The 14,802-nt window shown below is 42.8% G+C and overlaps 2 protein-coding genes across 3 annotated transcripts in view; both read left to right on the top strand.

Moving 5' to 3' along the window:
• Positions 1–10,014, top strand: part of LOC119431987 (glutamine--tRNA ligase) — a 37,196-nt gene extending 27,182 nt beyond the window's left edge. For both annotated transcript variants that reach the window (XM_037699428.2, XM_037699427.2), the window contains 4 exons: positions 1,555–1,682; positions 4,777–4,843; positions 7,274–7,399; positions 9,364–10,014. In XM_037699428.2, the coding sequence (XP_037555356.1) occupies positions 1,555–1,682; positions 4,777–4,843; positions 7,274–7,399; positions 9,364–9,414 (372 nt within the window). In that variant the 3' untranslated portion in view covers positions 9,415–10,014. The remainder of the gene's footprint in view (positions 1–1,554; positions 1,683–4,776; positions 4,844–7,273; positions 7,400–9,363) is intronic.
• A 1,818-nt stretch (positions 10,015–11,832) lies between these two features.
• On the top strand, positions 11,833–14,744 carry LOC119431985 (RING-type E3 ubiquitin-protein ligase PPIL2). The gene has a single exon (XM_037699426.2). It carries the CDS (start codon positions 11,960–11,962, stop codon positions 13,514–13,516), a length of 1,557 nt encoding a protein of 518 aa, XP_037555354.1. The 5' UTR covers positions 11,833–11,959; the 3' UTR covers positions 13,517–14,744.
• Positions 14,745–14,802: the final 58 nt, after the last annotated feature.

The following is a 14,802-nucleotide window of genomic DNA, read 5'->3' as shown; positions in this document are numbered from 1 at the left end:
TCGTGTTTCTGTGTTGTATTTTTCTTCTCTCTCTCTCTATCTTATTTTTTCTTTTTCCAGCACTGTAAGTATGTCATAATACTCAAAATAAACTAGTCCAGCTTTCTGCCTTAATTTTGCATGGCTGTTTGACTGTTTAAGAGTAATGTGCAAGAAGGTACATAAGGGATCAAGTTGTTCAGCTTTTTGCTGTAAAATCAGCCATTTGATCATTCCGTGAAACTTGCTGTTTGTTAGAAAAAAAGAAACTTTGTTAAAGAGATGGGTAAACGGTGCTAAGGCAGGACACAGTTAAAGCAACGAAACAATGCATGCTTGCTGTGTCCCATCCTTGTATCATTTATTCGTCACAGTAGCTTTGCACCAAATGGTCCAAATGTCTACCGTCCTGTTGTTAAAGAGAAGGCTATTCGACCTGGTAACTTACAACAGTTCAAGCTAATAATGGAGGAGGACAACATCTTTGTTTCTAGAACTCTTTCTGTAATGCACTCCGTGTTGTAGAAGTTGCACTGAACATTGCTGCTCTTGCAAGTTTCTTGCAAGTTGCTTCTGCAATGGAGTTTCTTTTTAGGGGATTATCAGTGAATGGACTGAAATCTCAGGCAGATTCTAGATGACACTTAATGTTCTGATAAATATGGTAAGAAGATGATGGTGAGGGCCTAGTTCTTATGAGCCTTTTCTTTATATATACAGTAAAACCTCGTTACAAGAGACAGTCAAGGGACCTGGGAAACATGTCTCTTGTAACCAGAAAGTCTGAAAACACTGAGTAGTCAGACTAGATCACTTTATTATACATCAGCATCAAAGTGTGTTGAAACACAGCTACAGGAAATTGCTCAGGATGGCTTGAAGTCATTCATAGTAGTTTGTTTTTTAGTGACTGCAGATTGTATTAGCTTCTTTCCCAACTTCTGGAGGTAAAGCACTTCAGTTTACAAGCCTTCCAACAGCTCACAATACCTTTGAAGTGCTTTTAGATGTTCGTCGGCCTCAGCTGCCGACACTTTCTGCCCTGCGATTTCCTCGTCGTCCTCCTCCTCCTCTGGTTCATCTTCTAGGGCCACATGCACCATTTACTTGTGCGAGGACTGTATGATCTGTAAGCTCTTCGGATCACACAAGGTCCACATCTGCAGACACAAACTCCTCGAAAGATTCTGGATCACCTGAGGTCTCTTGGATGCAGGCCAAGCTTTATCTTCAGGGCAGTTTTCCACAAGATCTTCCATCCTGGGTTGGATGGAAGATCCCTGTCTGGGTTGTGCCTCTTCTAAATATTGAAGAACTTACTCTAGGGACCTAAAAAGTTGTCCTTAGTAACAGAGTGTCTCTTGCAATCATGTCTCTTGCATGCGATGTTGTTAACATGGCGAACATAGGAAAACCAACCAAATCATTTTCAAATGTCTCTTATACCCAAGTGTCTCTTGTAACGAGATTTTACTGCATATATATATTTTTTTAATCATTGAGATTCAATATTATCCCATGATGCTTGGCCCCTTGTCACTTTCCTTTCTCCATGTGATGTTTGCCCACGTGCAGGATGCTGCTGGTGACGTTCAGGAGCTGGAGGTGACGTGCCAAAAAGCCGAAGACGCCGAGAAGCCTCGTGCGTTCATCCACTGGGTCTCCAAACCGGTCAACTGCGAAGTGCGGTTGTACGACCGGCTGTAAGTTTGAAGTTCGGCCTGGAGCCTTTCGACCCTCACGATACCATACAATAGCAGCTTTAAAACTGATGCTGTGGCGTGGTGGAGGATGTTTGTGCTCCATGTCATACCTAGCAGACAGCACATGAAGGCAAGAGAAGACTTCTCTTACAGTTCACATTTGTGACCAAAGAGAATTAGTGCATCACATTTGAAAGAAAGATATATGTATGCGTCATGTAATATGATGTAGCATATTAAATTTCGTACTTTTATGTCACAAAATATGTAAGGGTGTAAATATAAGAAATTTTTCATTTCGAAGGGAATTCGATTAATGAAAACTGAACGTGAATCAAATGAAATATTTCTCGAATATTTTTAAAATATGAATACTAATGGTTTTGTAATATTGCCATTTTTTTTTTTTCACCAACCAGAGGTGCAAAAAAAAAAATGAAGTTCATTGCACAGCAAATTATGTACATGGAAATTATGCTTCATGGTCAACAACATTCTTTAGTACAACGCTCTTGCAGTTATTTAATGTTGTCATGAAGGAAAGGATAGCTGCTCGAAATGTTTGTGGAACAGCGACACCCTCCTGCACGTCACAATTTCTTCAGACTCCGAAAAGAGCTGCTTCACTGGATACACTAGTGTCTGGTATCAACAGTGTTCAAGACCGCACCAGTTGATAGTATCGTGTCCCTGTATCCATTTTGCAGCAGTTCACGAGTCCTGAGGAGCCAGCCAGTGATGCGAGACGACGTAACGAGTAAAAAGAACTTTTAATTACATTGCCACGGAGCAGTCAGCTGTACAAGCTTCGTGACGGAGAGTGACACAAACACTCTAAGCTTGTGCTGAAGTCTGAAGGCTCATTGGTGGAGGCGTCTATTATAGCATCTTTGGAATGCCTTCACCCAGGAGAAGGAGGGAACGAACGCTCTCCACACTGGTGGCTGCTGCCTGGTACATGGAAGTCAGTTCAACGGATTTTCGAACTGTCGCTGGCACAGCAGAGGGAAATGCACTGACACACACACACACACACGGTGTCTCCCACGCGGAGGAGGAGAAAGTGCTCACACAGATATCGCAAAAACTGGTGTCTTTTAGCCATTGCGATCTCCTAGGCTTTTTGCAATGGCTGCGCGTGGCTTGGCGTACTTGAAATGTCCAGGCTTTTCTTTCATTTTTTTTTTTAATTCACCCTTTTCTGTTTTTAATGCCCGAGGCTCTCTTTGCCAGGATAACTGCACCTTGATTGGAAACTGTAGGATCAGGAACTTCGATGTATTTTCTATGTGTATTTTCACTTGTTCGTTAGTTTACATTTCTGAAATCTCATGGAGCATATAATGCAATTTGGCCTGTTCAGATTAATTACCCAAAGAGTCAGACAACACGTGCACAGTGGATTGCATTGTCCAGGTAGCTAATCAAAAAGGAACAAAAAAAAAGAAACCATTTAGCGATTTCTCAAGGGCCTACTTCTCAAGATGATATTAGCTGCAACGGCGTGGCAACGGCTTCATGGCAGTGCGAGTCGCACTGCCATAAACCACACTTCAAGGAGAAATTTGCATATAAACCGCACCCTGTTTCTACTGTTAAATTAAAGGAATACTTGGTCCGTGTTATACATGCAAGAAATTATAAGACATGTATAATCGACAGCTGTAGTTTTTCTGAGCAATTCACATCTCATTGCTCGTAGCCAAGACCAGGCAAAGTCGAATTTGTTTACAGTTGCTTACTGATCTCTGCACCTTCTTGATTATTCAGACATATTATTCTCAATTGCCATACAGCTTCCCAAGGGCCGTATGGTCGCTGTGAATAGATTTGCGTCGACGCAGCACTAAACTGTAACTTTGGTGGCGGACACCCGGCGACACAGCGCCGGTTAAGCCTAACAGCCAAGGCAGGCACAGCAGCGAGAAGTTTGCCACTCATCGATGACCGGGCCTCAGATCATGCGCACAGGCTAGACTGAGGACCACAAAAGTGGCGAGCATGCCTACAAAGTTCGTCTGTGCACTTGCAGAACGAAACAGGTTAAGGTCACGTGTAGGCGGGAAAGCGTCAAGTTGGAATTGTGCAACACAGCATAAACTACCGGCGTCAGGCAGTCAAGATCACACTTCACGACTAATGCATGACGGGGGAACGCAAAATGCTCCTGTGGTCTCAACCAACACAAACTTTTTAATGGACTAAAGCACAACAGTGAGCAAGAGCCTGTGTACAAATCTTCTTTGCTGCTGGAGTTGAAATGTCGAACTTGCATTTTTTGCAGGAAAATCTCTGAATAACTGCACTTCGAAAAAAAAATTGACTGCAGAGATGAACCTGTTTTCATTTTTGCTTGTAAAGAACCAATTGTCTTAGATTTGTCAACATCTGGCTTCTATGTCAAGATTTTATGTAAATCCCACAACTATAGAAACTGTTGAGTTTGAAATTGACGCTGATAACTACTCGCTCCAACTTCACTTCAAACCAGAAAAATTTACATTTGCACAAGCTTAGTTTTTGAAAATAGATATTTCAAAAGTGATGCTAGTCAAATTTTCAGTAAGCGAACATCACTGCTACTCAGTTTGAGTCTCGCGAAGTTTAGCATGTGTCATAAAGCGAATAATTAAGTTAATTCTTGAATCTTTTTAAAGAGGTACCTGGACGTGGCATATCTTATGTTGATCATTCCTGCCTCTTTAAGAAATCCCACTAAAAAAGGTCGAACAGCACTGTCACAGGCAATTTATCGGAGTGCTGGGAACTTAAAAAAAAAAACATGAGAACAGGAAAAAGAAAACAGGTGGCGTATTTTCTGTGGTGAGACCTTAGTTGCTTCCTTCGGCAAGTGACCAACAAATGTGAGCCCATCTTCCCAGGAAGGTGGCACTTTCCATCTACTGAAACTAAAAGTGTGGCTCTATATAAACTCTGTGAACGTGTCATTTGCCGATATTTTATTGTAAGTTTTGGACGCAGCTCAAGTCTGGTGCTAGTGGGACACAAGTCTCTGGCCGATTTCCTTTGTTATTTCGTTGACTTTGCTGAATTACAGTTGTGTGTTAAGAATTTCCCTTGCAACCTTTTTCAGATTCTTCCATAAGAACCCAGAAGACACAAGCGAGGCAGCCGGTGGCTTTCTCAGCGATGTCAATCGCGTGAGTTTTTCATCCTTGTAAGCTGGTATAGATCTGGGCCCATATATTTGCGAAAAATGCTCCTACGTAAATGACCTCCATGGCTGATCATCACCATGATGTGTGTGCGTGTTTTGAACACTTCAATTCCAAACCTTACAACCCTTGGTGGAAAGAGATCCCAAAGTACAGTGTCAGACATAGAAACTGAACATCTCGGCTAAACCAAGATGCATGGTTGTGACCCGAGATAGCTTATGCCAGCAAGAAATGTTTACATGCAGATTTCAGGATTGAGCTCTCGACTTAGCTATGTTGACTGCTTCCCCTGGTTTTGCATTTACTTTAGCCCGCCAAGAGCTAGTGTCACCAATGTCTTCAACCATAAACCATGCAGCGTTTCACACAAACTTGTCCGGGAATAAATCTGGCACTAGTGTCCGTGTCGATTGCTTTAATGACCCTTCAGCCAGCGTAGGAATAATGCGAATTGCAAGCAGTGGCTCAGTTTTGCTGATGGCTTGTAGTTCAGTGCGGCTGTGAATACTTAAATGTCTTTTCTAGCACAACAAAACTGCAACAATACTTGACGAAAATGTTCTGTGACACTTTGCGAGAGAATTTTTCTTACTACAATCATCACAAATGCTGCAAAGTGTCTATGAAATGCTGTTTGCCACTTGACACGGTGAAGGCCGCTACCAATGGCACTATACCACCTCGTCAATGTGAGAATGTTGTCCAGAAAAGCATCTAAAATTGGTAAACATAAAATTCTGCTGAAAGCAAAACGCTCATTCAAAGCAGAAGTAACGTGAAGCTACGATGAAAATCGTATGGGTTTCTACAAAGGAAAGCATCGCAGTTGAAGTAAAAGTTGTCTCTTGGTAGCTTTTTGCTTATTTAATGGCACTGTCCAGTGGACGGCAATTTTTTCCCCTTCATGGAACTTTGCCCGCCTTGCAAAAACAATGCAGAATTTATTTGTTGTATTCTGTGTTTGTGCACTTTGAGTTGTCGATAAGGGGGGATGTGGGGCATAGATCAATTTTTGCCAGAAACGCGCATTTTCTAACTTTGTTTCGGATTCCTAAGCGTATAAAAAGTTTCGCGCCAAGTGTGGTTATTATCTGTGCGATAGAAAAGAATAAAATGAGCTTTTTCACCTGACAGTTGCTTGTGATTTGGCATTTTTTGAGATCTTTGAGTTGATTTCTCTCAATTCGTACTTTTTGGCTAATTCGCACTTTTAGGAAAACTATTGTTTCGAAACTGCAAAGGTGAAAACTTTTTGTAAGATAGTTTCTAATCTGAAAACGTATGAGGAACATGACTATGGAAATCTTAACTTTCTAAATTGCTTCTATCGAGACAAAAATATGGATTTCTGGATCATATAACAAAAAACAAACCAACTTAGTTTTCAAGTGATGTGGTTTCTACAGACGAAGGCATAAAATTGCAAGCAGCTGTAATATAGATCCTCTAGAAAATATTTATTCAAAAAAGGTTTATCGGAGTTTACAATTCTTAAAATGATAGTTTTGCTCAATGGGAAATGCATAACTTTTTTTCTACTTGTGCTAGGGTAATCAAATTTACTATGAAGCCTTCTGCTGAATTTTGTTAAAATTGGCACGTTGGTTCAAAAGTGGGTCTTCTTAATTCGGCCTTGTGCTGCCAGCTACTAGCTTTCTGGTTGGCGGTAAGCGACCACCCCACAAAGGCATTGGTTTCGTGTTTGATCCCTAGACCAGAACGAATTTATTTGCAGTTGCCATTTTTTTTTTTTTTTCTGAGGAATTCCTAGGGATTTCGTTTGTAACAAAGCTTCATGCTGCGTTCAGTTGGATTTAGATGGATCCCCATCAAGAAACTTGCGAAACTTTCTCCACCTCGCAGATTTCCGCAGAACTCATTTGCTTATGAAAATTTGCACAGCTCCATGGCAGTAGCGTAAAACCACCGAGATGTTACAACGTGTGAACTGAACCAAACAGAAAAACACTAGAGCTCGCAAAGCCAAAGATGTGAATTTTCCAACAAACAAAAATGATGTATTATATACTACTCTGAAATGTGCCACTAATTTGTGAGTAGTACCTTAAGTAAAAATTTTGTTTCCTCGAGTCTCTATAAAACATGTTTCTCTTACAAATGCAACAAATTTTATTCAAATCAGTCCATCGAATAGTATCTCATTGCTGCATTTTACACATACTGTACGAATAGTGAAATCGAAGATTGCTCCGAGCTAAAGCTTCCTCTTAAGTTCTTAAGGTACCATTGCGATTTAACAAGTTTGCATTAAGCATTCTGTTAGATGGGCTTTTCATTTTACGTGTTTCACTGTTGGCCATTATAATGCCCTTGCCCGTTCATTATGGCTTCTGCGATCGAAAGGGTGAGAAAGAAGTCTTGAACAATTAACTTTGCCCTTTCCACTTCCAGGATGCCATGACAATCTGCAGCGACTCGCTCATTGACCAGTCACTGGCTAGCTGTTCCGTCTTGGATAAGTTCCAGTTTGAGCGCCTTGGATACTTTTGTGTCGACCAGGACAGTGCTCCAGAGAAGGTGAGATTCCATTAAGGTGTAATGGATGCTATCTGTATGCAAAGGCACCTACAGTCATGGGAAACCCATAATTGTTGGTGAATGTTACGGCGGGCTAATGGAAAATCAAAAAAGAAAGAGCAGGGAATCTTGCCTTGCACCCTCACATTTCTGGTGAAGGCAATAACCATTGGCTTAATTATGACAGATCGGAAGGTGTTAAGGTGTATACTGACATCACATTTTTTACTTTTCTGTCCTTTTTGTTTGAAGTCAAGTTCCAAGCCTTGTAGGCCCTAGAAAAGGTTACAGCAAGCATCGGAGCACTCTAAATAATGTAATATAGTACTTGTTTCTACGAACCAGGTTCAGTTTCCGTAACCAGGAGGTAGATGCACTGTCATGTCACGATACATTGGCTAACCTTGGCTCATTTTTGTACATTCAGTGAAAAAACTGTATTCAGGTGGTAGTAATTACAGTGGAATCTCATTAATTCGAAGCAATGCCTGTGTTGTGTCCTTCCTTATGTCCTCGTCGATTGCGCTGTGCAGTCATGTCCATAACTGCTTCATTCCGCAATGCCACACGTTGGATGCTGCTCCCGTCTCCCATTGCAAGTACCGTATTTTAGGGCTTATAACCCGCACCGGAAATAAAAATACAGTAGAGCCTCGTTGATATGATCCCGTTACATATGATTTCCCGGCGGTAACGTTTGCGATTGCGAACTGAGTGAATAACCCAATTGAGTTACGCTTATTTTTTGCCGGTTCACGCGTTCCCGGAAAACACAATCTTTCGGCACCAACATTCACTACATCGGAAAAGTGCGATCATATGATACGTTTTCCAGTCGCTAGATGCCATGTAAACGAGAAATGCACGAGGCGCGTGCTTTTAATATGCGATAACCCAAATGCGTCGCCGTTCCTCGCTGCATGCAGCGCAATGTGAGCTTAACGATTCGCTCCATCAGCATCCAGTGTTTCGGTTTCCCACCAGCTCGATTTCGTTTCGGTTTCCCATCGCTGTCCTAAAAACCTACGCAATAGTAAAACAACAAAACGCGTCTCGGGTTTCAGGATCCCCGTCAGTTCGATGCGCGTTGGCATCTCGTGCCGCAACGATTTGCACAACGCTTCGCCGTATGTCGATGTCAGCTACAATGCAGTCTGTCAAATCTTTCAGTTACTTTAGATCGTACGTTTTCCCGGTTAGTGCATTTAAAACATATGAACGAGGTTCTACTGTATTTAACGGTAAAGTCGGGATGAAGGTCGAATTTTTCCTTGAGGTGCAGCTTCACAGCAGTGAAAAGTTTGCCTAGAAGTATGACTTCACTGCATCGCGGTGCGTGCTGCCGCGAAGCCACATGTCCGGAACTCGAACTCGTCACGCATATGTTAGCAAAGTGCACATGTGCAGCCTAACGCCACGTTGCAGCTCTTTTAGCTTCCTTAATTCGAACTCCATTTTCTTCGAACAAATTATTGGGCCCCTTCAAGTTAGAACTATCGAGATTCGACTGTACCAGGTTCATGTTCAGTCTGTACAGCTCTTAATCTACGTAACGTTGTAACGTTGGTGTTAGTTTAGCTGTTGCGCTTACTCAAGAAGTGGCAAGGTATGCTAGAGAGTTGCACAGCTCAGTATCCAAATTAATTTGGTTAATGACACCCAGTTTGTTGTTCGAGCTGAAACAAACATTGCATGATTTTTCTCATTACTTAGTAGCTTACATTTAACTATTCCAATGACACTAACCATAATTTAGCTGTGTATAAAAATATCTGGTATTTGGTTAACTTTAGTAGGCAGGATGAGCCTGTCAGACAAAAAACTGTTATGCACAGCATTCCATGGCCGGTTTTCAGATTGTGCTGCCATCTAACACACATAGCTGAAGTGTCTTCGAATGACACTTATCTTTAAGTAAATAATGCATTGTTTTTTTTTTCTTCCTTCTTTTTTCCCTCTTCTAGATTGTGTTCAACAGGACGGTCACACTAAAAGAGGATTCTGGGAAGAACTGACAGCGTCGACACTGTCATCCTTAGGTGCCTCTGTTCTTCAAAGTGTTGTGAATCACATGCAATGACGCACAAGGATTCTATTTTTTCAAATTTTTTTGTACAGTCGACAGTTGTTGATCACTGCTATGTGCTCCTTCCCGGCCCCTGCAAACCAGCCAAAGCCTCATTCACTCTACGCAGCGATTGAAACAAGCGCCAAACGGAACACATCACCGATAACGCCTGCACTCTACACACTGGACTCCGGCACTCCAAGTGCAGACAACTCCGGCATGAATGAGGAGAGCAATAATTGACGGGCGCAGTGATGCTATAGCTCGAGTTCTTTGCCTTGCCAAGGATGTTTGCTTTTCTTCATTAGTACTGTGGAAAGGCAACTTCTCGCGGGACTGACACACAACTTGGTGTAAAGGGGCGGGTCAATAAATTAATTTAAATATGCTCGAGGGGGGGGGGGGGTACATCTGCGATGTTTGTTTTAATTACCGAGCTTATGCATAAATGCTTTCTGACGAATTAATTTAAAATGTGTTTTGCGACGGGTTTCCTCGGTGACGTCTGTATGTTGAAGTTTGCGCATAAAGGCTTTCTACCTGGACATTTTGCCTTGCACTGCTTTTTGTGCGTGTATATTATACATGTAAGTGGTGTGAGCATGTGTTTCACTGCTCAGATGTGTGAACCGCAGTTGTGGCTAATTTCTTATAGTTGATGCAATCTTTCTGACCCAAATATGCAATTTACTGGATGTTAATTTGCATACCTTGTTTTCTGTTGGTTAAAGGTAATTATTTTTCTCTGTATTTCTTTGTAGTATAACCGTAACCTGTCTTTTTATTATTATTCATGCAAATTCTTTCGAAATTTGCCTTTGACAGCGCTGTTTTGCTCTTTCAGTAGGATTTTTGGAAAAGGCAGAAATCACTGACATGAGGAATTGAAGTATACAGCTAGTGAAAAGGGTTCCCTAACTTTAAATATTCACTTTAGGGCACAATTGAAAAACTAAACCTTAACTGTAGTGAAATTATCTCTGCTTAACCGAAATTCTAACACTAGTAACGCTTTTGAGACATCCTTCCTTCAAATGTTCTGAGAAGTGCATTGTCATTCCAGTTAAGATGATCCCGAACTGCTAGAGGAATGCTGGAAATGTGTATTGTAGCACGTTTTGAGGACTGGTAACTCAAAAGGTGTGCTGGCCTTAAGATTTGTACTAAACATACACAATCTCACGAGTACCGTTCAGCTTTAATTTTGAACATGTTGCCTAAATGGAATAACAAAAGGTTAATTAGTGTTTTTATTTAGCTACCTGGCAGTTCCGGTCTGTCATGAAAGTGATACCCACCCCTTCATGTAATCCACCTGAAAATCTCAAATTGCTGTATATTCTCCATGCATTCTTAATCTCTTCGGAAAAAAAGAGAAAAAGCTATATACTGCTGACAAGGCAAATCATGTTCATTGCTTATCATAGTAGGAAGTGAACGCAGGATCAAAGATTTATGCCAGATAAGTCCAGCATCCTTAGAGAAATCTAAGTCAAACTACACTTTTGACCACCTGTTAATCTGTTAATGCAGTTAGTGTTGGCATTAATGGCGAACTGGTATTGCGTAGACAATTTGCCAAGGAAAGTAAAGCAAAGTCTACATACAGTATACATTCATAGAACGGAACGAAACTAATGACAAAAGTTCCTGTAATCAGTTGTAGATATATAACTGATTACAGGAACTTTCGAATAATTACCATCCACTGGTGAAATAGAGTGAACGAAAAGTGCTGTGCTTTTTAGCTCAGGCAGTACGTTGCTTCAGGTTAGTTGGCTGGTGAAACTGGAGAAACCACAAGCATAACTAAATTATACACAAACATTTGATTACAGTGAGTACGTGTGTAGTGCTCGATCGGAACTAGGAATCTGCTCAGTGACCGTTTGCATCGTGATCACTTGAATGAGAGACGCGTATACGCGCGTTGACTGTGACATTTACCGCCAACCAAACTAATTTTGCTGCGGCACATGCTTAGGTGTAGTCTCCTGCACGTGTCTCAGGTCGGTAAACTTGGTGTACGACATGCGCAGGGTAAAAGACTTGTCCGCGCAAACTGCTTAATCGATCTGGAGGCGTTACATTACGGCTGTGCGTACTGGTTTTATGCCAGGTGATTTGTTAAACGCGCTTTCAAGAGCTGCGATCGTGCAACACTCGTAAAGAACCCGATTAAACCTCAGAATTACACCTCAGCGATACTCGATCGTGCAAGTGCAAGAATTCTCGGGGTAAAAGCAGGAGAGAGAGCTCGCCACAATGGCTCGCTTATCTGCACCATAAGGGAACCGAAACAAGCGTAGCTCCGTACGTAGCCAAAAGCAGCAGCGGTGGGTTCATCGACATCACGTCATGGCCGCTCGCAGGAGTGTTTTGCGACGCGACAGCTTTCTACAGTTTCCGATCTGGTTCTGCGAATTTTCTTGCGTGCGTGCTTAACGTCCCACTTGTGTCATCTTGAAGCGTGAGAGAGACACAGCTACGAGATGGGCAAACGACAGCATCAGAAGGACAAGCTCTATCTCACGACTACGGAATGGTCGACGATCTACGGCGGTCGACGTCCCAACTCGACGCGCCAGGCCGAGGGCTCCGAGTTCAAGCGACTGCCGTTCGACCACTGCGCACTTTCGCTACAGCCTTTCGAGCATCCGCTATGCACACCCGAAGGAATCATCTACGACATCATGAACATCGTCCCCTTCGTCAAGAAGTACGGCATCGACCCCGCCAGCGGCAAGCCCATCGACGCCAAAAAGCTGGTTCGGCTCAACTTCGCCAAGAACGCCGACGGCAAGTACCACTGCCCCGTATTGTACAAGGTGTTCAACGAAAACACGCACATCGTGGCCATCAAGACGACCGGAAACGTGTTCTCGTACGACGCCGTCGACCAGCTGAACCTCCGGGCCAAGAACTTCAAGGACCTGCTCACGGACGAGCCCTTCACGAGGCAGGACATCATCACCCTGCAGGACCCGAGCGACCTCGAGAAGTTCAATCTCTCCCGGTTTCACCACCTCAAGCACAACCTCAAGGTGGTCGACCCCGAAGAAGAGAAGATGAAGGCCGACCCCAAGTACACCCTGCGGAAGATCAACGCCGAAACGCGCACCATCCTCGATACGTTGGACAAGGAGTACAAGCCGTCCACCGAGAAGACGGAGAAAGTTGTCCGGAAGGCGGACAAGTTCAACGCCGCGCACTACTCCACCGGAGCCGTGGCCGCTTCTTTCACGTCCACCGTCATGGAGGTCACCACTGCGCACGAGCCGGCCGTGCTGGCGGACGACGTCGTGCGTTACTCCATGGTGAAGAAGAAGGGCTACGTCCAGCTCCAGACGACGCACGGCAACCTCAACTTCGAGCTTTACTGCGACGCCGTGCCCAAGACGTGCGAGAACTTCATGGGCCTCTGCAAGAAGGGCTACTACGACAACACCAAGTTCCACCGTTCCATACGCCACTTTATGATACAGGGCGGAGACCCCACGGGAACGGGGAAAGGAGGAGATTCCCTTTGGGGAAAGCCGTTCAAGGACGAGTTCAAGCCTAACCTCGTCCACCAAGGCAGAGGCATGCTGAGTATGGCGAACGAAGGACCAGACATGAACAAGTCGCAGTTCTTCGTGACGTACCGGTCTTGCCGCCATTTGGATTCAAAGCACACCGTGTTTGGCAAACTGGTTGGTGGTCTGGATGCGTTGAACACGATCGAATCTGTCGAGACCGACAATAAGGATCGTCCTATCGAAGACATTGTCATTCTAAAAGCCGTCGTCTTTGTGGATCCTTTCGAGGAGGTAGACGAGGAGTTGAAGAAGAAGAGAGAAGACGAGGCAACGAAAAAGAGACAAGGGGACAGTGAGCAAATGGAAAAGAAGCTGAAAGCCAAGAGGGTTCTCAAAGAGTTCCACAAGGGAGTTGGCAAGTACATCGATCCCGAAACGGCTAAGGCAGCTACCAAGGAGGCGGAAGCTGAAGTGCCAGCGAAGAAAGTGAAGGCAGTGACTGGGAAGTTTGGGGACTTCAGTTCCTGGTGATGAAACCAGAAATATCGTTTTCATTTTTAAAAACCTCCTTCGTCTTTTAGATGCATTGAAATGCCACACATGCACCATTTCAGTTGATGGAACTTTACATGTGCACATGTTTGGAACACTGTCAGCGGTATAGCCATCTTTCTTGGTGTGGCATGGCCCTTATCATTTGATAGCTGAAGGCCAGTTAATCCACTGGTCCTTCCCTCTGAATGTGGCATGGTTTATGTAAAATTGATCTCTACTGCCACATAACGTATCGGCTGTGTGATAAGGCATTTGTTGTTAGGAGGAAAACTCCTGTCATCCTTCTAAATACATGTGAAATTGGAATTCATCAAGAAACTGTGGAGCTGATTTGAATGAAATTTGTTTCATGTAAAAGAAAAAGGCAGAGTCGAGTGAATGTAGGGAGCACAGTTTTCACAAATATCCGAATATTTTGTCTAAATTTAAGTGTTAAGTGTGTGAAGCCTTAGCTCTGCTACAAGAAGTGGGTGTGACAATCCTGTATTACTTTTAAAAATGTTGTTATTCTTTATCAAGACTTCCTCAGAAGTCACTTAGAAAATCTTAATCTGTGTGAAGCATGAACTAATATGGTAAATTAATCCACTTCAAACTCTCTATCGATTGATATTTATCGAATTGCAATATCCATTTTCTTGTCTTGGTTTGACAGTTGTAAGCAGGCTTCATTTTTTAGTAAGCCTCTTAATCTTTGTCAGTTTTTAGTGAAATTAAGAGGGCTCTCAGAAAAATGTCTAGCTTCCAACAATGACTAGAATTAACTTTTTTCCTTGCAAGGCCAACAAATTTTATTCAAATCTGTTCAGGACACTACTAAAAAAGGCATTTCTGCATTTCAGGCATATTTGAATGAGGATGCGAATAAAGCTTTCGAATGATGTGCCTGACAAGGGCACTGGTATCGCATCTTGGTTAAAGCAGAACAAAGCGTCATAAGGCAGAGCTGCTTGTGGTACTCTGAGAACACCTCCAACGTGGTGTAGCTGTAAACTAAGTTTGTGTGGTGTAGCTTGTGTGAAGAAATTAATATCTCTGCAATGATTCTGTCATCAATGTATCTGAAACGTGTATAAACTTTGTACATAAGACAAACCATACTTCATGTTTCGTTTGCTGCATTGCATGTAAGGATATTGACATAATTGTGCCTCATTATCATATAGCGATTTTAGCACATAAAACCCCAGATTTTTTTTTTTTTGATGGAATTGCGCTCCATCAATGTTTCAGGCAAATGATGTATAAAGAAAATGCATAAT

Source organism: Dermacentor silvarum, chromosome 10 (genome assembly GCF_013339745.2).
Source record: "Dermacentor silvarum isolate Dsil-2018 chromosome 10, BIME_Dsil_1.4, whole genome shotgun sequence".
Classification (NCBI taxonomy): Eukaryota; Metazoa; Arthropoda; class Arachnida; order Ixodida; family Ixodidae; genus Dermacentor; species Dermacentor silvarum.
This window is presented reverse-complemented; position numbering and strand designations above follow the sequence as displayed.

Bases quoted from the DNA above. Each gene is read 5' to 3' on its own strand.
- LOC119431985 (XM_037699426.2), top strand. From the start codon at position 11,960: ATGGGCAAACGACAGCATCAGAAGGACAAGCTCTATCTCACGACTACG.